The 24225-nt window shown below is 56.6% G+C and overlaps 2 protein-coding genes and 1 long non-coding RNA gene across 11 annotated transcripts; 1 reads left to right on the forward strand and 2 right to left on the reverse strand.

Moving 5' to 3' along the window:
• Positions 1–5: 5 nt before the first annotated feature.
• Positions 6–8533, forward strand: LOC145522861 (uncharacterized). The gene is made up of 4 exons (XR_014066196.1): positions 6–199; positions 6484–6738; positions 7841–8059; positions 8395–8533. It is a non-coding gene; the product is annotated as an uncharacterized LOC145522861 (long non-coding RNA).
• SSH3 (slingshot protein phosphatase 3) lies at positions 2734–10661 on the reverse strand. 4 transcript variants are annotated; one of them, XM_081531957.1, is made up of 14 exons: positions 10389–10661; positions 9801–9838; positions 9054–9285; positions 7983–8101; positions 7827–7898; positions 7423–7488; positions 7149–7337; positions 6974–7067; positions 6596–6724; positions 6470–6516; positions 5541–5687; positions 5123–5323; positions 4753–5026; positions 2734–3694 (listed from the first exon to the last, which is right to left on the reverse strand). In XM_081531957.1, the coding sequence occupies exons 1-14, from the start codon at positions 10452–10454 to the stop codon at positions 3422–3424; spliced, it is 1947 nt and encodes a 648-aa protein (XP_081388083.1). In that variant the 5' UTR covers positions 10455–10661; the 3' UTR covers positions 2734–3421. The 4 variants fall into 4 exon arrangements, with proteins under 4 accessions (XP_081388083.1, XP_081388082.1, XP_081388085.1 ...); XM_081531956.1 differs by having other exon boundaries at positions 9801–9841; XM_081531959.1 differs by lacking the exon at positions 5541–5687.
• An 883-nt stretch (positions 10662–11544) lies between these two features.
• Positions 11545–22682, reverse strand: ANKRD13D (ankyrin repeat domain 13D). Of its 6 annotated transcripts, XM_081531963.1 has the most exons (16): positions 22442–22682; positions 21756–21891; positions 21513–21637; positions 20798–20843; positions 20566–20709; positions 20122–20311; positions 14797–14863; positions 14339–14420; positions 14056–14117; positions 13817–13947; positions 12905–13062; positions 12696–12812; positions 12441–12637; positions 12282–12362; positions 11974–12043; positions 11545–11883 (listed from the first exon to the last, which is right to left on the reverse strand). In XM_081531963.1, exons 1-16 carry the CDS (start codon positions 22529–22531, stop codon positions 11711–11713), a joined length of 1869 nt encoding a protein of 622 aa, XP_081388089.1. In that variant the 5' UTR covers positions 22532–22682; the 3' UTR covers positions 11545–11710. The 6 variants fall into 6 exon arrangements, with proteins under 6 accessions (XP_081388089.1, XP_081388086.1, XP_081388088.1 ...); XM_081531960.1 differs by lacking the exon at positions 11974–12043 and having other exon boundaries at positions 11545–11914; positions 12274–12362; positions 12441–12604; XM_081531962.1 differs by lacking the exon at positions 11974–12043 and having other exon boundaries at positions 11545–11924; positions 12274–12362; positions 12441–12604.
• Between the last annotated feature and the right edge of the window lie 1543 nt (positions 22683–24225).

Genomic DNA, 24225 nt, shown 5'->3' on the forward strand with positions numbered 1-24225 from the left:
TTTCCAGACTGTCACCCGGTGGCCAGAGGAACGGACGCAAGATGGCGCCCCAGCATTGCAGTCTTTTCTGAGCCGCCAGGTTCCCTGGCCGGCCTGGGCCCTTTCTGGGTGCTGCCGGCGTAGGAGAGGCCGTGGGGGCCGAAATGTAGTTTCTCTTGGCAGCCGCGGCTCTGAGGCGTCTGGGAGGCGAGGGGAAGAGGTGAGGTCGCGGTCTTCGGAGCGTTTCGTCTTGCCGTTTGAAAATGTGTCCTGAGGAGGGGATGCCCTGGCTGGTGCCTCGTCCCAAGCCGGGCCGAGCCGGGCCAGACGGAGGGAGAACGATGCGGAGGTGGGAGCTGGCCCAGGAACTACCGGGCCTCGGTTTCCTTATTTCTAAAAGGGTGGTAATTGTAATGGCTCCCATTTCTCCTCTGCGAGTGTTGCAAGGTTTATATGAGATGGTTGATGTGCAGATTGGACAGTCTTTTTAAGAACATAAACAGGCATTCCCATCCTCTGTAAATTAGTGCAATTTCTGGTAAGGAAATTAGGTAGTGCCTTTTAGAATTAAAAATGCGCGTAGTGGGACTTCCCTAGCAGTCCTGCGGTTGGGACTCCGGGCTTCCAGGACAGGGGGGTGTGGGTTCCATCCTTGGTCGAGAAATTAGGATCCCACGTGCCAGGCGGAGCAGCCAAAATAAATAAAAGTTTTTAAAAAGAAAAATAACATTTAAAAAATGGAAACAATGCACATAGCCTCTGCTTCAGCGATTCTAGAAATACCCCTATGAAATTAGTGATCATGTGTGCACGAGAAAGTATATGCAAGGGTAATTAAGCATTACTTGAAATGGAAACGAAACAGCAAATCACCATTGATAGATGACCACTTAAATAATGACAGATTCCATTAGCGAGGAGATGTGTGGTTATTTTTAAAATTAGGCACATCAGGCACATTCCTGATGTACCGATGTGCAACTCTCTGTAATATGAAAACAATTGTCAAAATGCAGGATGTTAATAATGATTTAATTTATATTTTAAAAAGAATATACAAATATATTTGATGACTTAAGCATGGGATGTCTTTGGAGGGATTCAAGCTGGTAACAGTGGTTGCCTGTGAAGGACTGGAGGGCAAGATCAGATGGAGACACTCTTTTCATTTTATATCTTTTTTTAATACTGTATTTTTTGCCCCTTTAGCAACTTGTGTGATCTTTATCTATATATATATAGTTCTTTTTTTTTGGGAGGGGGGGTAGGCGTGCCACGTGGCTTGAGGTATCTCAGCTCCCCAACCAGGGATTGAACCCAGGCCCTGGCAGTGAAAGTCTGGAATCCTAACACTTGGCCACCAGGAAACTCCCAGTATACATATAGTTCTTAATCATTTATCTGCATTTTTGATGCAGATAATTTCCCTTCCAATTTTTGTTTCTCCACGTGGTGAATTCTTACTTCTCAGAGTCCTCCGTAGATTATAGTGGGCCCCACAGCTCTGATTTCCTGATTGGATCCTGCCTTCCCAGCTGCACAGACTTCAGGAGGGCAGGGCCTGGCCTTGGCTACCCGCCCAACATTGTCACCCTCACTTCCCCCCAGCCTAGGCCTTGGACTGCTGAAAGGGCAGCCTGGGTGGGAACCATGGTTGCAACCCCCTCTCGGCTCAGTAGGGTGGATCAGCCTAGTGGATCAAGAATCGGATTTAGCTTTTCTGAACATCACCTCGTGACCCTGAACCTGCTACCCACAGAAAACAATTCCTCTTCTAGAGAGCATGTTGAGGCTGAATTCTGTTGATGTACAGATGACGTGTATTGTTAAAATATCAAAGCAGGAGGGAGAAGCCTAGGGATTTCCTAGTTTAATCCTTTTGTTTTACAGAAAGAAACAGAGACTTAAGATGAAGTAACGTTGCAAGTGATAAAGCTAGGACCAGAACCCAAGTCTCTGTCCACTAGGGTTAGAGCAGCGCTGGGGGTCCAACCAGGGTCTGGGTGAGAGATTCATTCCTAGAACTGAGCATGAAGTCTCAATTAACAAGAACATTTGCCACCAGCTCCCATCTGTGAGGCCTGCTGTGAGGGAAGGAGTTGCACCCGCCCACTCCCCACCCCCAATCAAACTAGTGTTACAGGGCACCGTGTTACATTATCTTGGGAAGCAGGGAGAGAAGTGACAACGATGGACCTGCCTGCTCTTCTTAAACACTAACTGAACAGAAAGAACCCCTCGGTAGAGGGAAGGGCCCATCAAGGCTTCTTCCCTGGCAGTGGTGGACTGGCTTGGAAAATGAGGCTCTCTTGCATTGTAGCAGGAAGATTCTTGGGACCCAAAGTGTGCTCAGGAACTAGCAGCAAGTGTCCAAAAGGAACCTTAGTTTCCGGGACAGGCTCGGTCCTGTCCAGATAGGCATTGGCAGCTTCCATTTCCTGGTAGGTAACTCCCTTCCGCTGCCCCAACAGAGTCGAGCACCTGCTGCCCAGTGTAGACTTGTTCCCCTGCTGACCTGCCTGAGGGGGTGTGTGCAGCTAGCATTTACCCAGGCCCTGCCCTGGGAGATGAGGGAAATAGCTCCGGCCACCTCTCTTCTCTTCCCCATTCTTCCTCCCACCCCACCTCAAACACACCACTGCCCACAAGGGCCTGTCATGAGATACCTGGGAACTGTGAGGAGACTGGAAGGGGTAATGAGAGGCCAGACTCCTTGTGTAACCAAAGAGTGGACTGACAGGCTTTATCATAAAATTGAAAATAGTAAGAAAATGTTTTTTATTTCTGAGTACAAAGCGAGATACTATTAAGACTATGAAAAACTGGCCAGAGGCCATGAAACACAAAGAAGACTCTCTTTGGCTTAGTGCCCTGTGCTCCAGTGCAGTGCTGGTGGGGGCTCTGGGGCAGCAGAAGACTCAGGCTGCTTACAGGGCGTGTGAGGGAGGCCGACCGCCAGCCCCATCTGAGGGGTCTGGGGACTGAGTTTACTCTCGGCCTTTGTGGGGGGGGCCCCACTGGTTCTCTGGAGGGCCCCAGGAGTGAAATGGTGGGGGTCGGGGGATGAGGCAGATGGGAGTGGGAGCGGGAGGGAGCCTGAGCCTTTCTGCACCGGAAAACTCTGTTTTTTAAATCTGTGGCTTCAAGTGTGTGTTTCAGGCAGCAGTTGAGAATGAAGCTAGGGTACTGTTGCCCGCAAAGGCACCTTCAGTCTCTACCATATCCCCAAATATGGAGAAAATCTTGAGCCCTTGGAGAGGTGGACATGGGTCGGAGACTTAAGGCTGTCGGTGCTGAGGCTGTAGTGACAGGAGCCTGCGGCCTCCTGGGGAGGAGCTAAGAGGAAAGGGAACAGACTGACAGGACTGAAGGGTGCTCGCCCCAGGAGCTGTGCTCGGGTGCCTCTACTTGTGTCTAAGGGGGCATGGGCACGCATGAGGGCTCACGCCTCGCCCTCCTCCCCACTGCTCTCCACACTGGCCTGCCTCACAATCTTCTGGTGCCTGGGTGTGGACGGACAGCCAGCCTCCCCCTGCTCCTGGAAGGCCCGGGTCCGGCTGGCCACCAAGGCGGCGCTGTTGAGGGCCGCCACAGACTGGCGGGACTTCAGGGCAGGCCAAGGCCCCCTGCGGGCCTGCTGGCCTCCCTTGGCGCTTGAGGGCTGAGGGAAGGGCTGGGGAGGGTCCTCATCTGAAGATTCTTTTGAAGAGAAAACCTGGAAGAGTGAGACTATAGTCAGGAGGCAGTCTTTCCAGGGCAGGGGCATGAAGAGGGTAGGTGCAGAATGTCTGTTGAGTGAATACAGAAACACTGAGCTACTCACAGGTCAGATTTCCCTAGGAGAAGGCAGCACCCCAGGCCTCCTGCCCTTGCGTGGCCCCCAGAAGCCCTTCTTAGCCCCCCTCTCCTCCTCTTGCCCCCACTACTTTGTACAGTCTGTCCCGCGTGCCACAAAGGACACATCCTCCATGCCAGGCCCTGAGCTGGGTGCTGAGTGAGGACATCCTGCCTTTAGGAACACTGACAATCCCCGTCAACCATCTGTTCCCCCCAGCCTTCCACACCCAGTGCCACCTCCTCCAGGAAGCCTCTCCTAAATGTCCCCGTCCTCTGTGAGATGAGCTGTCTTTCTTTCCTCCAGGTCAGCCACTTTGGCCTCAAGTCACATGGGAGCGGGGGGTGACTTCCCAAGGCAGGGGCCAGCTTCTGGTCTTAAACTTGCGCCCTGCAGCTCTCAGCAGAGGGAGAGAGCTCAGCTATCCAGCCATGACTTTGGTTGTGTGAGTGCTATGACCACTCTGCACCCCCATCCTTCAATGGGTTGCCCCTCCGCTTTGGGAAGGGGTGCTGAGGTCATCCACACCCATCTGGGTTCAGCAGTTGGTTTTGCAGCTCCTGGCCTGGGGAGGATGCTCCCCCAAGTCTGGGCAGCCCTGAGCCTCAGGAAGCAAGTCTCCTCATCAGGCTGAGAGCTGCCTGCAGCCACCAGCCTAGGGCTGTTCAGCCATGGAGCCCGCCAGATGGCCCTGTTCCAAGGCTGCGCTCCAGCTCCCGTGGAGAGCGGGGCTCACCTGTCCTCACTGTGTCTCCTCCGCTGCTCTGAGGGGATGAAAAGGAGCAGACCAGGGCACGGCCCGCCTGCTCAGGAGTCCCCTGCTCAGGGCCAAGCCAAGCCTCAGTCCTGGACTCTCTCCATCCTCCTGCCATCTGCCCCCTCCTCCTCTTGGCCCCCACCCTGCTTCAGCCTGGCTCCTCCCGTGGCCGCAGCCTCACCTCTGGCAGGTCAGCATCGCCTGAGGGGCTGTCCAGCTCCGAGGGCGGCTCCAGGAGGCTGATGGACCTCATGACCCCACGGAGGTTGATACGGGGCCGCGACCCAGGCGCTTCTTTTGGGGCTGCCTGGCTGTCCTCTGACCCCATGACATTCAGCTCCCCACTGCCCCCCGGTTCTGGCTGAAGAGGTGGGAACGGTGTAGAGACTTCGGGGGCCAGGGGCTCCTCTGGGGAGGCCCCACCCACTTTCTGCTCCCAGACATGGCTCTGCCGGCTGCGAGGGGGCGGCCCTGAGTCAGCTTCGAGTGACCCAGCAGCCACCCCCAGTGTCCACCCCCACGCCCCCTTCCCTTGTCCCCCCACTGCATACCTAGCAGTCAGGATGCCCTGGTAGGTCTGCAGCTGGCGCAGGAAGCCGGGGTTGGGGCGGGCAATGGGCCGGAGCTCCTGCACGTGGCGCAGAGCCTGCTCCAGGCTCCAGCCGTACTGCTTCATGGCATAGGCGATCACTGTGGCAGCCGAGCGGCTGACGCCCATCTTGCAGTGGACGAGCACCCGGGTGCCCTGCGCTCTGTGGAGGCCAAACACGGTCAGCTTCCCCTTCCCCACCCGTCGCTGTGCTGTGTGGGGGCAGGGCAGCTCGCGGGCTCGCCTCCCAGAGCAGAGGGGAAAGGAGGTGAGGGCCCTGAGGGCCAGAAAAGCTGAGGGCAGGGCAGGCAGGTGGCAGGCACGGGCAGCAGAGGGCAGGCGGCTGAGGTGGGGCAGGCGGCAGGGCGGCACGGCCCCACCTGGCGGCCTCCACGAAGCGGTGTGTCTCCTTCCAGTGGGGCAGCAGCTGGGCCGACTCCTCATCCCAGAGGCGCACGTTGTGGTAGGTAAAGCGCTCGGGGTAGAAGTTGTCAATCTCACGGGCCATGTTCAAGATGTGGCTCACCCTGCAGCCCAGGCACGAGCCAGGCTGACACGGGGCCGGCGCACCCTGGGCACTTAGTGTTCTTGGTGCTGAGGGTCAGGGGCGGGGGGTACAGTTGCAGTGGGAAGGGGAGATGACTGTGACCTTGAGCCAATCGGTTTACCCCACTGGGCTTGAGTACTGTCCTCCCCTCCCCGCCCTGCCTGGCTTCCAGGTAGCTGCGGGGCCGTCTGCAGCACAAGTCCTTATCTTATCATCAGAAGTCAGTTAGGGCTTTTTTTTCAGGGTTGTGGGGGGGCACTGTTCTGTGCAACATGTGGGATCTTAGTTCCCAGACCAGGGATCGAACTCATGCCCCCTGCATTGGAAGTGCAGAGTCTTAACACTGGACCTCCAGGGAGGTCCCCAGAGAAGGGCTTTTGAGCTCAGCTGAGCCTGGCTGGATGTGCAATAGCTAAAACCTATTGTCATAGGTTTCCCGAAAGCCCATGGTGGACAAGTGACTGAAGTGTTGGGAGCAGGCAGCCGGAGAGGGGCCCTTCCTTCTCCAAGAGACATGGTCAGGCAGAGAGGGGCGTTTCTGCTCTACAGCTGGGGAGAGGGTAGAGGGGACCACGGAGCTGCTAGCAGACCAGCAAGGTAGCTATTCCCCTGTCCCGGCCTGAGCCCGTGGGAGGGCAGCAGCCCCGGGGCGGAGCTGGAAGCAGAGTTAGCGGCTGCTGAGAGGGTTCTGGGAGTTTCTGGCCAGGTTTCCCCTTGGGGAAGACGGAGGGTGGACAGTCCTGAGAGGGCTTGAAACCCTACCTATTTCTCTGCAGCTCCTCCAGGTTCGCTGCGTTCCACTCTGAGCCCTGGGAACAGGGAGAGCGCATCATTCGGTCTCTCCCAGCTCTGGCCGTCCCCACCTCCCACCCCCAGCCTGCAGCTCACCAGGTAGAGGTGGGGGAAGATGCGGGATGCCCGGTCTTGCTGGGCCATGAGCAGCAGCATCTGGTTGTCGATGAAGTCGCGGTACTGCTGGAGAGGACATCCCAGACGTAGCTCCAGGGCCTGGCGGATCTGCAGGCAGGCGGGTGAGGCAAGGCTGGGGCACCTCGCAAGGTTCCTACACCCCACCCTCCCCTTTGGGGCCTCTGAGGACAGTACTGCGTCCCATCACGGCAGAGAAGCTGAGGCCAGGCATGTGGAAACAGCTCAGACAGGAGGAGCGCTAAAGGGGAAGGCTCCAAGGAGAGGACCACTCTGGCGCCCAGCCGGAGGGCCCCCACCCAGGGCCTAGTTCCCCCCTCATCCCCGCACCCGGCCCACCTCTTTGGAAGTGACGTTGTCCAGGTCACTGGTGTCCAGCACCTCCCACAGCTCGGCCCGGATCGCCTGCTCCATCTGCTCCTGTTCTGAGGGCCTGGGACCCGAGCCTGTCAGTCCAGGGCCCCTTCCCCTCTCTGCTATGGCACCTCCCCCCAAGCCCCCTTCCTGTACTGACCGGCTGGGCTCCACGCAGGGAGGCCGCAGAGACTCCAAGTCGTCCATGGCCATCCACTCGTTGAGACAGCTCTGGTCAGAGCTCAGTCTGTCCTGGTAGTGGCTGGTCCAGGTGAGGGCACTGCCCCCTGGCACAAGACCACTGTTGAGAGCCGCCTCACATGCCTGGTGCAACACCTGGAGCGTGGCCCTGGGACAGAGGGGAGGCCGGGTCACACCGTCCTCCCAGAGGCCCTCCCCAGACCCTGGGGCCACGCTGGAGCCACGCCCCTTACCACATGGTCTGAATGGAGACTGGCTTGAAGATCCGACTCTGCCCCCCGGACGTCACACTGAAGCCCCTGTGGGAGACGCGGTGGGGTGGGACCTGGCTCTAGAACAGCGCCTCCGAGAGGCCTACCCATTAGCCACCTCACCAGGCTGGTCCTCAGAACATATACACATCGTCTGAGCTTCAAAATAAGCCCTGTTTGCCAGACGTGGGGCAGCTGAGACCCTGAGAAGTTAGGTGACTTGCCCAGGCTCACACGGTGGATCTCAGGTGGAGCTGAGAGTAGGCTCAGCCTGGAGTTCTGCAGGTGCTCCCCAGTACCAACCCCCCGGGCGTACATCACACTTGGTTATTTCACCCTCTGGCCCCTCTCTCTCCTTTCCCTTCCCTCGAGGTGCCACCTCTTACCCGTCTCCATCTAGGTACACCTGGGTGTCACTCCAGAGAGGCAAGACCAGGCCGAGGGTGCAGCTGGGGGAGCTGGCGTGGACAGAGGGCAAGCAGCCGTCCATCAGCACCAGCGCCTCCCCGCCTGGCCCTCCTGTTCCTCCTCCCCGTTCCCACCTGCTGTCAGGGAAGTCCACTCCCAGAAGGACTGTCTCATCCTGGCTCAGACCTTCTCTGGTGGAAACTACCAGCAGGTAGCGGAGCCGGGGGGCCCGAGCCGCCTCCAGCTGGGCTGCCTGGGGAAGAGGAGAAGGAAGAAGCCTGGGGTCACAGTGGCCCAGGGGACCTGTTCTCCCCACCCCCACCTGACACACATCCGGGTCTGGAACAGACCTCCCCCTGTTCCCTCTGCACCCACCCCTCCCTCCCCAGATACCAGATCAGTGGTTACAGTCTAGTGGTTCCCAGCTTTGGGATTTCATGGTCCATTAAAATGTTTATAAAGAGTTTTCTCAAAGGGGATGTATGTGGGGAAAAAAGGGGGAGCATGGGCATGACAGATCACCCATTTTTTTTTTTTTCCTGCTAGGAAGGAAGTTTAAAAAACACCTTTCCAGTTCCCATTACCATAATTTGATTCCAGAAATGTTTGTTACCAAAGAAATATTAAGGACCCAATCTCACAATAAAGGGTGGTACTTCTGTGGAATTAATTCTGCCTTACAAAAGACTGTGTCTCGTTTTTCCCATCTTGCTGTAGACAGTGAGATGTTCCACAGGCATCTGGGAATTGGTTCTCCCTTTCCCGCCTGTGTCCCATCCCCATGGGCCCTTCCAGGACACCAGCCCACGGTGGCTGCTCAGCAGGCCCCCCCCTGAGCACCAGTCCCTTTGTGGACACCTCACATAGTCAGGAAGGTCTTGTGCTCCTTGAACAGAAATCTGCCTCTGGGTAATTCCCCGCTCTTGGTCCTAATCTTGCCCTATAGGCTCACGTGGGACAAACCTCCCCATCCTCTCCCAGCTCTCTCCAGAGACTTGAAGACACCACCTCACCCTGTTAAAACAACTCTAGCTGAAACCGCAGAGTCATCGTGGTTTGGGTAATCTCTACGCTCCCCAGGGTGCCCCCTGCCCTCACATCACTGCTCTCCAAACACACACTGGCTCTGTTCCACTCTCCCCTCCCAGCTGAGGAGTGGCTCTCTCCCTTTCAGAGGACCAGAGGGCTCCGCACGGGGCCCTCACCAGACGGATGTCGTCCTGTGGCCTCAGCAGCTGGACCATGAGGTGCAGGTGTTGACTCTGCTCCTGCTTGCCGGGACTCGGGGGCCTGTGCCCGTTGTCTGTCTGGTCCCCGTGGGACTGCCCTTCCCCGGGGGGCTCCTCCGCTGGCTCCGGGCTGGGCCTGGCGGCATCTCCATTGTCCCCTCCATCCTGCAGTCCCAGGACAGCCCCTCGGAGTACTGCAAAGCTCTGCCTGGCAGGGGAGCAAGGACACCGTGACAGCCCATCCCACCCCTCAGGACAGGGGAGTCAACCCCCAGAACCGCCTGGAGGATTTATTAAATCAGGTGTTGGCCCCCATCCCCAGAGAGTCAGTGTGCCTAGAGGGGAGACCTGAGAAGGTGCACCCCTACCCAGTTCCAAGGTGATGCTGCCTCAGTGCTTCAGGAACCACTGCCTTGGAGGCTGTCAAGCCTCAAGCCCATCTTTCCCTTCCCAGCTGCCTAACTCAGTAAATAACTGTGACCTTGGTGGGGACCCAGGAGTCCTCAGGCCCTGCTGTCCCATCCTGCCCCATAACGTGGGACCACTGGCCAGAGCTAGGTCCAGGCTGACCGAGGGAATATGGAAGCAAAGGCAGCCAGTCTTACCCACTAGCAACTCTGTCCCCACATACTAAGTAGTTGGCTTTGGCTGCGAGTCCCCCCAGAGGGCAGTGACCAAGCCTGGTGGCTGAATGGAGGTGCATGTGTGGGGAGAGGCGCTCACCTTCGCTGGAGCCGGCTTCTGCGCTGGGACACCTGGTCCTGCTGAGAAGGCAGCCCCCAGGGCAGAGTGAAGTGGTGGGAAAGGACTCCTCCCCAGGTTCAGGGTGCTGGGGTTGGGGGTGCAGGGATCACGCTCGCCCCCCTCCGCCCCCCTCCCTTGTTCCTCTTCTTTCTCCCTCGTTCCCTCCCCTCGACCCCCTGCAGTGGGGAAAGGAACCAGAAAAAGTGTCAGATCCTTTTCTATTCCAGTCCACTTTCCACGTGGAGACACTGGCGGAGCTGGGCCCAGGTCCAGGCCGGCAGCCAGAGGTAAGGGAGGGGGAGAGCTGCTGGAGATGCCTGAGGGTTTGGCCCAGGTTTGGGCCCAGAACGGGGTAGGGCCTCCGCGGGCGCTCGGGGCTCCGGATCTTGCCTTGGTCCGAGTTCCTGGTTGCCTCAAGATCTCCCCCAAGCCGCTCTAGCCTGAGATGTGAAGTCCCCCTCCGCACACCCGCAGCTTGAGGGGAGGCTGCCCGTGGGCAGCAAGCACTCCCCCAGGCCCAACTGGCAGCCAACTGCGTGGGCAGGAGCACAGCCAAGCCAGACTCACCGTGGGCCCCACAGGCGTGGAGTGGCCGCTGGCCGGGGGCGAGCGGCTTACTGTGACCAGGGCCATGGGGCCAGGCCGGGGGCACCTGGGCCGGTACGGCGCGGCGCCCTCCCTCAGCCCCGCGGACAGACGGTCCCTGCCCCGCAGGACCAGGAAGGAGAGTCCGGCGCCACCAGGGCCTGGCACCTCCTCGGGGCGAACCTTAAAGGGCCAGACACCCGTCCAGCACGGCCTGCGGAGCCCGCACGCAGTGGCCACCGCCCCTCCCTCTGCGTCTCCGCCTCGCTCCCGCCCCTCAAAGCACGTTGGGGGCGGGGCCAGGGGGCGGGGCGCAGGTGAGGCGCCGAGCCTCGGCGGCGGGAAAAGGCAGCCTACGCAGCGCTCAGGGTTCGGTCCCTCCTCCCAGGAGGCGCCCCAGCCCCAGTCCTCGGCTCCGCCCGGCTCGGTCACCTGAGCTGTGCTCTGGGCCTCAACCATCCTGTTACCCCGCAGAGGTGGAGCCCAGGGAGGCAGGGCTGAGGACCCAGGTCTTGGAGAGGACCAGACACGGTGGGTCTCAAGTGGAGGCGCCCCAGACTTCTTTTTGCTGGGTGGCCCCGGCACCTCCACTCGGCACGAGTAGTTGAGAGACTCGCAGAGCTTCAGGGGGTGTCAGGCTGGATTTAGAACAAACCCATAGGCTCACAAGGGGTCCTCGGGGCCACTTTGGAGGTGAGCTGGGCGGGGCTGAGCAGGTTCAGGGCCGCAGCAGAGGGAAGTGACTTGTCTAATGTCACTGCAGTCGAACCTGCCAGGGTAGGTAGGCGGAGGAACCCAGGCCTGAGCTGCAGGGGCCCTGCCTCTGAGCCACCTGGAGAACCAGGCTCTGCCCTTCCCGAATTCCGGGAAAGCCCGGGTCTCCAGCAGGTGGGACCGGTCTCAGGGGAACTGAGCACCTTTAGGGAGCACCTAGCCCGTGAGGGCGCTTGACACCTGTCGGCTCTTTTTACCCTCCCAGCAGCCCTGAGTGTTGGAGGAGGTCTCATTTAAAGCTGAGGAAACAGGCCAAGGGGGCCACGGTCAGGATTCAAATCCAAGTCCTAAGGCCATTACCCACAGTGTCTTGCCTTGGTACCCCCCACCAGGCCCCCCCACCCCACACTGAGCAAAGCAAGCCTGCTGCTGAGGGTCTCTTTATTTCCATCTTGGTCTCCAAGGCCAGCCCCCACCTCTAGGGCTCCAGGCCCCCAAACCCAGCAGCTGAGTGTTTATAAATAAATAAATTACAAAAGTGGGTGGGGGAGCAGCCCAGACGCCCTCCCTCCCGAGGGCGGGGCGGGGGCTCAATGCTCGGTGAGCGAGAGCTGCAGGATCCGCTGTAGGTCCTCCTCCTCCTGCTGCCCCCGGCGCTCCCGCTCCTCCTGCTCGCGCGAGGACAGCTCCAGGGCCAGGCGAAGCTGCTCTTCAAAGCTCGGGGGGGCTGGGGTCGGGGGCGTCCTGTGCGGGGAGCCCGGACCTCCGGGCTCTGTGGACATCCGCAGGCTTTCCTGGAGGGCCCTTCCAGGCCAGGCATGAGAAGGGAGAGCAGACCCGTGAGCCCAAAGGCTGGGGAGGGGACTGAGGGCCGGGCCAGGCTGTGGAGGGCGCAGATAAGGGCAGGGGGGCTGGGACCGGAAGACCAGAGAGAAGACACAAGGCCAGGTCCTGTCTCCCCAGGCTTCATGCCTGCCGCCCTCCCTGGTGGGCAGCCCTGAAGGTGCAGGGTGGCCTCAAAGAGGGTGTGGGGTCCTGGGGCCAGCACCTCCCCGCTCCCTACCCCGCACCTGCCAAGAGCCCCCAGGGCTGGCAGGACCTGCGAGGCAGGGCAGGGCTGAGACCTGGCCCTTGTAGGTCCCAGCGAGCTCACCGCTCCAGCTGAAGCTGCTCCTCGTAGGCCGTGGCCTGGGGATGATGGACGCCAGGCCGGGTGTTGGTCAGGGCTTCCCAGACAGTCACCTGCAGCAGCCAGAGCCCTGAGCTGTCACCTCTGCCACCCTGGCCCACGCCCAGGGCCCGGCCCAGGCCGCACCCCACCTGCTCTGCCTCTGTGCCCGCTTCCAGCAGGCTCTGCTGGATGGCAAACTGCAGCAGGTCATCGTCCTCGTCACGCAGGGGCTCACTGCGCTCCGCGCCCAGCACGCTGTACCCCTTGGGCACCTCGAACACGGCAGGGTCCACCTCACAGGGGAAGGGGCTCCCTGGGCGCAGCAGAGGGGTCGTGCTCAGCCCCCCTACCTGGCACACAGAGGCGGGCGAACCTCACGGCCCTATGCCTGCCCGCAGCGGTACCTGAAGCTGCGACAGCAGAGCCGGGCGCCGGCACCCACACCGAGCTCAGGGGCTCATCGCAGCCACACAGGTTGCTGAAGGTGATGCGGGCGTTGAGCACGTGGAAGAGGGGGATCTCTGTGAGGAGACGGGCAGCCTGAGCCAGCCCTGCCGCCACTCCCAAGAGGGTGCTGCCTGGGACCCTCCTGTTGCCCGGCCCACCCTCTCACCAATCTTGACCGGGAAGCCGGGCGGAAGGCGCAGGGTGATGAAGTCCCGCAGCTTGGCAAAGTGAGCGTTGCTGATGGCCATCAGGTCGATGATGGGTGTCACCTGGTCCCCCAGGGACAGTGGGTGCTCCTCGCTCAGCCACAGCGTCGCCTTGAACCTGCCCAGCCAACCACAGGATGTGGGTCAAGGAACCTCTGGTGGCCCCTCTGCTGAGGCCCACCTACTCTGGACACCTGCCTCTATGCATGCTCTCCGCCTGGCCTGGGGGACCCTCTTCTCTGCTCAGTGGCCCCTGCCTGCTTCCCCTGGGAGCTTATGTCCTTCTGGCCCTACAGCCTGGGCTGTCCCCAGGCCCCAGGCTCAGCCTGGCCCATCCACAGCCCCATCCTCCTCCTCAGCCCACAGCCAGCACCTCGCATGCACGGCACTTCCTCTGGGGACCAGCAACCCCCTCGAAAATTCAGGACTGCACCACTAGGGTCACATCCCAGTCCCCGGCTGAGGGAGCCCACGTGAAGCTCCAGGGAGAGTGCAGGGCCCGTGGAATGTTCTAGAACTCACAGCTCATCAGGGCCTCCCAGCACCTTGTGAGCGGATGGTCAAATGCGACTGTTCTCATTTTACTAAGGGGGGGTCTAGACTCTCAGAGAGGAAGATGATTCCTCGGGCCCCAGAGCCAGGAGGTGTGAGAGCCCCGTGCCCTTCCCCTCGGCCACAAGCTGGCTCCCAGCAAGTGCTCATTCAATTGAACAGAAAGCCATCCATTCATCCATTCATTCACGAGGGAGTCGAGTCTAGAAGGCAGCTGGCTGGGTGAGTGGTCCCCCACTCCAGGGGGCCCCGTGTGTGAGGGGAATCTACAAGGGCTTGGGGGCACAGAGGGAAGCCTGCAACCAGCCCCCAGACCTCACCTCTGTACTTTGCTGGACATCTCAATGGGGCGGCCGATGTTCCTCGACTCCAGGCTGAAGTTGGGGTCAAAGTATTCATCGGGGGAAATGGCTGTGGGGTTTGTGGGGCTGGCTGCCTGCTGCACAGGAGCCTGTGTGGGCCCCAGGACTAGGCTTAGCGCTCCGGAGGCACTGGCCTGGCCCTGCCCAGTGGCCCCTGCCAGCCGGGCCCCAGCACCCACCCCCCAGCCCTGGCTCACCCCATTGTGGGAGGAGTGCTGCTGGGCCATCCCAAGGAAGGACTGGAATGGAGTCTTCCCCCCTAAGGAGAAGGGGTGGAGCCCATCAGGGGACCTGGGGCCACTGCCCCTAGACTGCCCACACCCACCTTCCACCCTGGAGCTTCCTGGGTAGTGGGAGGCAGAGTAGATGGGAATGTGGACGTCTCCCAGCTTGGCCCAGACACTCTGGCCCTGACCCCACACATGGGTGATCCCCCCCATATGGTGTGACTGGGCAGCGGGCAGGCGCACCTGGGTTTACCTTTGATCCTCGCCTTGTCCTGATCAGAGAGGTGCTCCGTGCGTGTGCGTGTCACCAGCTCCACGTTGGTGGCACTGTACACCTGGGGAGCAGGAGGGACACGGGAGGAGCTGGGGGCTCGGAGCCTGTTCCCCACACTCAGCCTCACTAGCACAGGACCCAGGGCCTCCTGTCCCCAGGGACAGGTGAGATCTCGCTCCCCGCAGTGGAGGCGGTGGGGTCTGAACCCCAGGGAGTCACTAATGAGGGGAAACGCTCCTCGCTTCATCTTGGTGATCTGGGTGGGGGTCTGTGCTGTGGGTGATCCCTGTGGGCTCAGCAGGGGCCACACAGGGCTTCCGGAGCCCGTGGACTGCTCAGCCTCTCCCTCCACACGGGGTGGATGTGGAGAAGGGGAGAAGGGGCAGAGTTCCTGGGCCTCGTCTCCTACCCCAGCCCCCACCACTAGGCTCTCCTGCCTTGGCCTCGTAGCCGCTAACGGTTTCCATCTTCTCAGACCGCCAGCCCCAGATACCACATTTGTTCCTGAAACAGACCAAACAGGAGCTCATGAGGACTCACACCCCCCAACTCTGGCCAAAGTCGTCCCTTCCAAAGACCCCCTCCAATTAGCCTTCCCACTGGGAAACACACAGGGACCTTGAAGGGGCTGCTTGGACAGCTCGGACAAATGAACAGAGGACTGAGGACTAGGAAGCACTGGGGAATTGTTCATTTTCGCTAACAGTGGGGGCTCAGTTTAAAAACATCCTTATCTGTTACAGTCACATAAAGATGCATGTACTGCTGAAATGATAAGGCATCTGGGATGTGCTTTAAAATAAAGGAAAAGGAAAAAGGAAAAAAGTATGGAAGAGCAGATTCAACAAGATTGGCAAAATGTTGGGAATTCCCTGGTGATCCAGTGGTTAGGACTTGGTGCTTCCACTGCAGGGGGCATGGGTTTGATCCCTGGTCAAGGAACTAAGATCTCATGTGCCGCACAGCACAGCCAAAAAAAAAAAAAGCAAAATGTTGATACATGTTAAAGTTTGAGCGATGAGTATATTATACTAGTCTATGTGCTTTAACTTTTTCACAATAAAAATTAAAAAATAAAAATATGTCTGACTCAATAATAGTTGAAGACTTTATAACGCCACCTTCAAGAAGGGAAAGAACAAATAGACAAATCAGCAAGGAAACGGAAGACTTGATAAATATAAATATATAAACTAGACTTGATAGATGTCCTTAAACACTTCACCCAACAACAACAGGATACACATCCTTCAGGACAGACTATATGCTCGGCCATAAAAGAAACCTCAACAAAACTGAAAGGAAAGCAATTATACAAAGTATGTTCTCCAACTCCAGGAGTTGGTGATGGACAGGGAAGCCTGGCGTGCTGAAGTCCATGGGGTCGCAAAGAGTAGGACACAAGTGAGCAACTGAGCTGACGGACTGATGTTTTCCAGTCACGACTGAATGAAATTAGAATTAAAAACAGAAAAAAAAATTGGGAACTCATGAATATGTGAAAAGTAACTCGCTCCTAAATAACCAACGGATCAAATGATAAATCAAAAGTAAAATCAGAAAGTACTTTGAGATGAATGGAAATGAATATACAACATATCAAAACTTATGGGACACAACTAAAGCAATGCTCACAGGGAAATGGATAGCTGTAACCTAATCTTCCATAATAAGACACTGGGAAAATAGCAAACTAAACCCACAGCAAACAGAAGGCAGGAACTAATAAATATCAGAGTGAAAATTAATGAAATGAAGGATAGGAAAACAATAGAGAAAATGATTCAACCAAAAGCTGGTTCTCTGAAAAGATCAATGGAATTGACAGGAAAAGAGAGAAGACTCAAATTACCAGAATCAGAAATGAAAGAGAGGGCATTACCACTGACATTACAGAAATAAAAAGGGTTATAAATAAAAGAATATGTTGAACAATTGTACCCCGACAAATTAGATAATTTAGATGAAATGAACAAATCCTAGAGAGACCTAGAACTTTCCTGGTGGCTCAGATGGTAAAGAGTCTGCCTGCAGTGTGGGAGACCTGGGTTCAACTCCTGGGTCGGGAAGATCCCCTGGAGAAGGAAATGGCAAACCACTCCAGTTTTCTTGCCTGGAAAAATCCCATGGATGGAGGAGCCTGGCAGTCTACAGCCCACGGGGTCCCAAAGGGTTGGACACTACTGAGCGACTTCACTTTCATTTTCAGAGAGACCTAAACTACCAATACTAACTCAAGAAATAGACAATCTAATAGATTTGTAATGAGAAAAGGGATTGAAGTAGTAAAAATAAAAATAAACAAAACAACTACCCACAGAGTAAAGCCCAGCCCAGACAGTTTCACCAAAAAATCCCACCACACTTTTAAAGAAGAATTAACACCTATTATTCACAAACTCTTACAAAAAATAGACTAGGAGGTGACACTGCCTAACTCATTCTAGGGCATTGCCCAGATACTAAAGCCAGACAAAGGTGGTACAAAAAAACTATAAAACATTGTCTCTTATGAATATGGACACAAAATACTAGCCAACCAAATCTAGCAATATATGAAAAGAATTATACACCATGACAAAGCTAAATTTATCCCAGAGATACAGGACTGGTTCAACATCAGATTGAGGGCAGGAGGAGAAGGGGGTGACAGAGGATGAGATGGTTGGATGGCATCATTGACTCAACAGACATGAGTTTGAGCAAACTCTGGAGATAGTGAAGGACAGGAAAGCCTGGTGTGTTCCAATACATGGAGTCACAAAGAGTGGGACACGACTGACTGACTGAACAACAACACATATCAACAGAATAAAAATAAAAGTCATAGGGTCATATCAATAGACACAGAAAAAGCATTTGACAAAAGTCAAACCCTTTCACGATAAAAACACCCAACAAACTAGGAACAGAAGGGAACTTCCTCAACGTGATAAAGGGAAGCCTACAACTAACATCATACTAAATGCTGCAAGACTGACCTTTCCCCCTAAGGTCAGAAACAAGACAAAGATGTCTGCTCTTGCCACTCCCATTCAACATTCTACTGGTAGTTCCAGACAAAGCAATTAGACAAGAAAAAGAAATAAAAGGGATTTGGATTGGAAAGGAAGTAGTAAAACTATTAACAGATGACATGATCTTACATATAAAAAATCACGAGGAATCCACTAAAAAATGAGTCTGACAAGGTTGCAGGATATAAGATCAATATACAAAACTCCATTATGTTTTTATAGATTTGCAATGACCAGTTCAAAATGTAATTAAGAAAATAATCTATAGTAACATCAAAAAGAATAAATTAGAATAAATTTATTTACTCTAAGTGCAAAACCACAAAACATCACTGAAAAAAAATTAAAGCTCTAAAATGGAAAAATAACCTATGTTCATGGCAGAAGTCTTAACATTATTAAAATGGCACTATTCTTCAAACTGCTTTGCAGATTCAACACAAACACTATCCCACCTGACTTCTTTGTAGAAACAGATAAATTTAATCTGGAATTCATATGAAATTGCAAGGGACCCACCCAGAATACCTAAAATCATCCTGAGAAAGAAGAACAAAATCAGAAGACTCATACGTTCTGATTTCAAAAACTTACTACAAAGCAATGTGTGATTAAGATAGTGTGGTACTGGCATAAAGAGAGTCATACAGATCAGTGGAATAGAATTGCGAACATAGAAATAAACCCATCTGTCTCTGGTCAACTGATTTTTTCACAGGGGTGCCAAGACCATTTAATGGGAATTAATAGTCTTTTGAACAAATAGTGGTGGGAGAAGTGGATGGTCACATACAAAAGAATGAAGCTGAACCCTCACCTCTCACCATATACAAATATTAATTCAAAATAGATCAAAGAGCTAAATGTGAGAGCTAAAACCAGAAAACTTTCAGAACAAAACATAAGGGAAAATCTTCATGACTTTGGATTTGACAACAAGGTATTGTTAGATATAAAACTAAAAGCACAAGAAACAAAAGGAAAAATAGATAAACTGGACTTCATGAAAATAAAAACTTTTGTGCTTCAAAGGACACCATCAAGAAAGTGAAAAGACAACCCACAGAACGGGAGAAAATGCTTGCAAATCATGTACTTGATAAGGGATTTATATCCAGAACACACGAAGAGCTCTTGTAACTCAATAATAAAAAGACAACCTGATTTGTAAAATGAGCAAAGGATCTGAATAGACACTTCTCCAAAGAAGATACACAAATGGCCAATAAGCACATGAAAAGTTGCTCAGTATCATTAGTCATTAAGGCAATGTAAATCAAAACCACAACAAATACCACTTCACACCCGCCAGGATGGTGATAACCCCAAAATAAAGAAATAAATGAGTGGTAAGTGTTGGTGAGGATATGGAGAGACTGAAACCTTCATATACTGCTGATGGGAATGTAAATGCCACAGCCCCTTCAGTGAATAGTCTGTCAGCTCTTCAAACAATTAAATATCTGTGTTTAATTAGCACATGACCTAGCAATTCCACTCCTAGGTAAATACCCAAGAGAAATCAAAACATACGTCCACACAAAAACTTGTACACTCACGTTTAGGGCAGCATTATTCATAGCCTAATAGTCAACACTCAAAAGGTGGAAATAATCCTTAGGACTGTCAATGGATGAATGAATAAACAAAATGTGGGGTATTCATACAATGGATCTGGCCATTGAAAAGGAATGAAGTCGTTACATGCTACAACTTGGATGAACCTTGAAACCACTATGCTAAGCCAAAGAGGCCAGTGATAAAAGACCGCACATATTGTATTATTCTATTCATACGAAAATCCAGAACTGGGAAATTTATGGAGACAGAAAGTAGATTAGCTGGGGGTGGGGATGAGGGGATGGGAGTCGATGAAAGGGGGCAGAGTTTTTTTTTTGAGGTGACAAAAATGTTCCAAAGTTGGACGGTGGTGCTAATTACCTATCTGTGAATATACTGCTGCTAAGTCGCTTCAGTCGTGTCCGACTCTGTGTGACCCCATAGACGGCAGCCCACCAGGCTCAGCCATCCCTGGGGTTCTCCAGGCAAGAATACTGGAGTGGGTTGCCATTTCCTTCTCCAGTACATGAATGGGAAAAGTGAAAGTAAAGTCGCTCAGTCGTGTCCGACTCTTAGCGACCCCATGGATTATAGCCTACCAGGCTCCTCCGTCCATGGGATTTTCCAGGCAAGAGTACTGGAGTGGGGTGCCATTGCCTTCTCCGATGAATATACTAGAGACCAGTGAATTGTACACTTAAAACAAGTAAACTGTATGGTATATAAAATCATTATCTCAAGAAAGCTATTTTTTTATTTTCTTTTTTTAAAGTGTTTCTGAAGTCTGCTTTGGAACTGGGGTACGTGTTGTTGGGGGGATAGGCTCCTTGCCCACCCACAGAGGACTCTGGCCTAGACACACCTGCACCCCTGAGAAGCCAGCTCTGGTGCAAACAGCCGTCCTGGGCCACAGCCTCAATCCCTGTTTTATGGGAAAGCATGTGAGGTCAGAAGTCAGGACACCCTGACCTAGCCTCCTCCCCGGGAGACAGCTGCCAGTACAGACAGGCATGCAGGGGCTTGAAGGTGTCACAGGTTCCAGACCGGCAGGTGGTCCAGGAGTCACTGGGCCTGCAGTGACCTCCCTGCCTCATCTGAGCAGCCTCTGCTGGTGGCTCAGCCTCCCAGAGGCCTGAACCAGAGCCCTAAGAGCACTGCCCGCGGCGTGGCCAGGCCCCAACTGACCTCTCGAAGGCCACGTTGCGAGTGTCCAGGTGGGTGGAGACGATGGGAGAGGTGAGGCGACTGGCTACGTGCTCCTCACTGGGCCGCATGGCGGCCAGCAGTGCTTCGGGCTCGTGCAGCGTGAGCCCCAGCGTCTCCGTGTGCACCACCTGCCGGTCATGGTCGACCTCCATCACCAAGGCTCCCGCCTCTGCGTGCCGGCATGGGGGTGTGAGGGTGACCGATCAGTGTGAGGCTTAGACAGTGGCCGCAGGGCTCCCCCCGGGACCCCTCAGCCGCCCGCTGCTGCCGGCTGTGGCCTTAGGCTCTGGGTCCCCCCACCCCACCTCCACTTCCACACGTGGAGACAGAGACAAAGGACTGCACTGTCCTCACAGCCACAGGAAAGCCGGGGGCCCTGGTCTGCTGCAGGCCAGTGGGGAGCCCCTCCTCCCCAGTGCTCACCCTGGCCCTTGAAGATGAAGCTCCTCCGGCCACGCTGCCAGGTCATGTGCTCGAAGCCCAGGAGGCTGGTGTCCACCCGCAGGCTCTCACCCCGCTTCCACACGCGGTACACGTCACTCGGACACATCTTGGACACCAGGGGTACTGCAGGGGGTCACGGAGGTCACCGGCGTTCTTTCCCCAAGGCCCCATCCCGGGCCCCCTGGGAGCCAAGAGGTAGGTCCCCACTCACCCCAGCTGGTGAACTCCCATTTCATCTCCACGTAGAAGTCGGGGGCCTGAGAAGGACCAGAGCGCTGGTCAGGGTCCTTCCTGCCTGCAGCAGGGCCAGCCCCCACAGGGCGCCCAGCCCCTCGGCGGGTCTTGATGTGTCTCTGTGGTCCAGCTCACCCCCCACCCCAGCTTTGAGAAGGGAGGACGGGGGTCCAGGCCACATCCACTAAGTTGGATGAAATCCTCCTTCCAGGAAATGTGCATGAACCAGGAGACTCAACACCTAAAGCTCTGTTGAGATTTCTGGCACATCAGCAGGCTAGTGGTGGGGTTGAGCCTGGCCCCTTGGCCTGCGAATGGTTACAGCCTGAGGACTCGCAGACCTATTTAGGCCCACCCTTTCCTGGGCAGGGTTTGGCTGGGGTGGGGGATGAGCTGGACCACAAAGACACATCGAGAGGACACATCATAGAGGACCTTCTATGTTGGCAAAGGCTTTCCTCCCAAAGGGCCCGCTCTCATCCACGGGGGGCCGGGATGCCCCTCTTTCCTGACTGACCCTGGGCCGAGGTCCAGAGGGAGGGACCCCACTGACAGTGTCAGAAAGCGTGCTCCACAGGCTGGGTGCCCTTCCACGGCAGGGCCTGGCGGGGTGACCCTGCAGAGTCTGTCATGGCCCCCTCCGTGGTGCCCCACGCTCCCCACACGGGCCACACCTCCGTGCCCTGCTGCACCTTGCGGAGTTTGTTGAGCAGTTCTGGAATGCCGGCCAGCCTCTGCGTGGCCCTCTGGTAGTCCCGATACTGGAGCACCAGCTGCACCATCTCAGGATCCCCAGTGCTGACGGCCTCCTGCAGGACTGGGGGCACCGGGCGGCTGAGGGGCATTCCCTAGATGGCCCCAGGCCGGGCCGCTCACTCCCCCACACCATCCCCTGCTGCCAGTCTCAAGGAAGCCCCTCTTTGCCTCTGCAGTACCTGCCCAGCCCTGACAGCTCTCTTTGCCCACGTTGGCATTGTGTCGAAGGAGGACTCTCACGGACTCCAGGTTCCCCAGGGACACGGCCAGCTCCAGTGGGGTGCGCCCCCGGGGGTCTTCCTGTTCAATGTCGTGCTGAGGGAGATGGGACACAGCAGGGCAAGTAAGGAGAGGCCAGGGCAAGGAGGCCGCGGGGATGAACAGGGGCGGGAGTCACTGCAGACAGGCGGTGGAAATGGCACCGGTGGCCTGAGCGTCCTGGCAAGGGAAGAGAGCGGGGCAGGTGGGAAGGGCTTGCCCACCTCTCCTGCCCTCTGCCAGGGTCAGAGCTGGGGGACCGGTGGAGGGGGGGCCTCTGGTCAGGTAGAGATGCAGCCGCTGACGCCAAGAGTCAGGACTGGCCTGGGGACCAGGACCAAGCTGCTTTTCTCAGCCTGGGCTCAGGGGTGGTGCAGCACGAGGTCGGAGGCTGCATGCAGTGCGAAGTGGAGAGATCGGCAGGGCTAGGCCCAGCGCTGGGAGCCCAGAGGCCAGGAGCCCAAGCTCGAGGAGCAGGTGACCTGGGACTACTGGACCTCTGGGGAGAGGGAGCTGGGCGGGCGGCCTCCGGGATGGAGACCACAGATTTGGGTGGCTGGGTGAGGCGGACAGGAGGACAGCCCTGGGATCCGATGGGCCTCCTCACCTGGCGGCTGTGCAGCGCGGCCTCCAGTTCGCGATGCCGGTTCGCCCAGACGAGTCGATGCAGCGGGAAGGTGGGACCAGGGCCTGCCATGCTGGGCCTCAGCACCTCATCCCGGGAGTGCGGGCGCGGCGGGGGCGGCCCGGTCCCCCCTCGGCTTGGGGACCTGGCGCGGCCCCCTCGCCTCCAGTCCGCGCCGCGCCGGAGCTGCGCCCACCGCAGCCCCCGCGCCCCCGGCGGCAGTGGCGGCGGCGGCAGCGCAGGCGGTGGGGAGGGCGGGCCCGGGGGCGGGGCGGCGCCGGGGCGGGGCGGGGCGTCGGGCTTGGTGCCCGCCTTGCTTCGCAGCCATCGAAACCTCGGCGGGGCTGGCGCGCGCCGGGCCGGGCGAGGGGCGCCGCCCAGCAGCGCTGGCGTCCACCGGCGCCAGGGCAGAAGCCAGGCCCCGGGTCTCAACCCCGGGTCTCGGCCGGGAAGGGTCTGCGGAGGGCGTTCCGGGGGGCGGGGCCAGACTGCAGCTCAGCCCGAGCCCTGCAGGGGGCGCCCCAGGCACGGCGCAGACCCGTCCTCGCGGGTCCGGAAGGGGAAGAAGCGAGGCCGGGGCCCGGCGGCCCGGCGAGCGGACGTGCGCGCGCGCGTGCGCGCCTGCGTGCTCGGCGGGCCGCGGTCCCGCGGCTGTTGGGTCACCAGCGTTCCCCTGGCAGCTCCACCCCTTGACCATGTGCCCCATCTTCCTACCCCAGGCCCCGCGGATACCTGAACGTGCCTGAGGGTGCGGGTGGGATGCGAGCTGCAGGCTTGCCACAACCCCATCACTTCTGAGATGCCCCTAAATGCTGAGGAGCTTTGCTTGAAGCCCCCTTCCTGGGCTGGACTCTGCCCTGGGGAGTGGGGTTAGGGCGCACGGGAGGCTGGAATGGGAGTGCGGGGCGGGGTGGGGAGCCGGCGTGGCTAGCTCTAGACCTTCCTGAGGGCCCTTCACTGTGAGGTGGCTGCTTTCAGCGGCCGCGTGCATCCCTTTTGCAGAGGCTGCACTTTGCTGCCAGTGTCAGGAGAGGAAGGAGAGTTTCGAAATCAGGGCCAGCCCCCTCGGGCCGCACCGGAACCAGGGTGCAGGCCTTACTGAGCTCTGGTGTATTACCCTGGCCTTAGCCTGGGTTTTGGCCCCGGACTTGGTGAGGCAGCGGCCGGGTTTGGCCAAGGCTGACCCTCAGGTTTCCATCTCTCTGTTTATAAAAAGGTAGTGCCATTTGATCTAGATGTTTGAGCTCTGTCTGTGGGCTGGGAAGCACTAGTTAACGTTCTCACCGTGCCCTCTCATTGTGGCCAAGTGATTCCTGTGCTATCTGGGATGACTTAGCTACCCTGCACTGTGGGGCCATCAATTCATTGTAATGTCCTTGGGTCTATGACAGCAGAGGCCTCTGAATGTCTAGAACTCTAAAATCAGGCCCTACCAGACATGGAAGCAACCTAAGTGTCCATCGACATAGGAATGAATAAAGATGTGTTACAGATATATAATGGAATATTACTCAGCCATTAAAGAGAATGAAATAATGCCATTTGCAGCAACCTGAGTGGACCTAGAGAGTGTCATACTGAGCGAAGTAAGTCAGAGAAAGAGAAATATCATACGGCACCCTTTATATATGAGGTCTAAAAAGAAATGATACAAATGAACTTACAAAACAGAAAGAGACTCACAGATTTAGAAGACACACTTATGGTTGCTGGGGGGAAGGGATAATTAGGGACTTTGGGAAGGTCATGTACACACTGCTATGTTG

This window comes from Giraffa tippelskirchi, chromosome 10, assembly GCF_054371585.1.
Source record: "Giraffa tippelskirchi isolate mGirTip1 chromosome 10, T2T-mGirTip1v1.2.pri, whole genome shotgun sequence".
Lineage (NCBI taxonomy): Eukaryota > Metazoa > Chordata > Mammalia > Artiodactyla > Giraffidae > Giraffa > Giraffa tippelskirchi.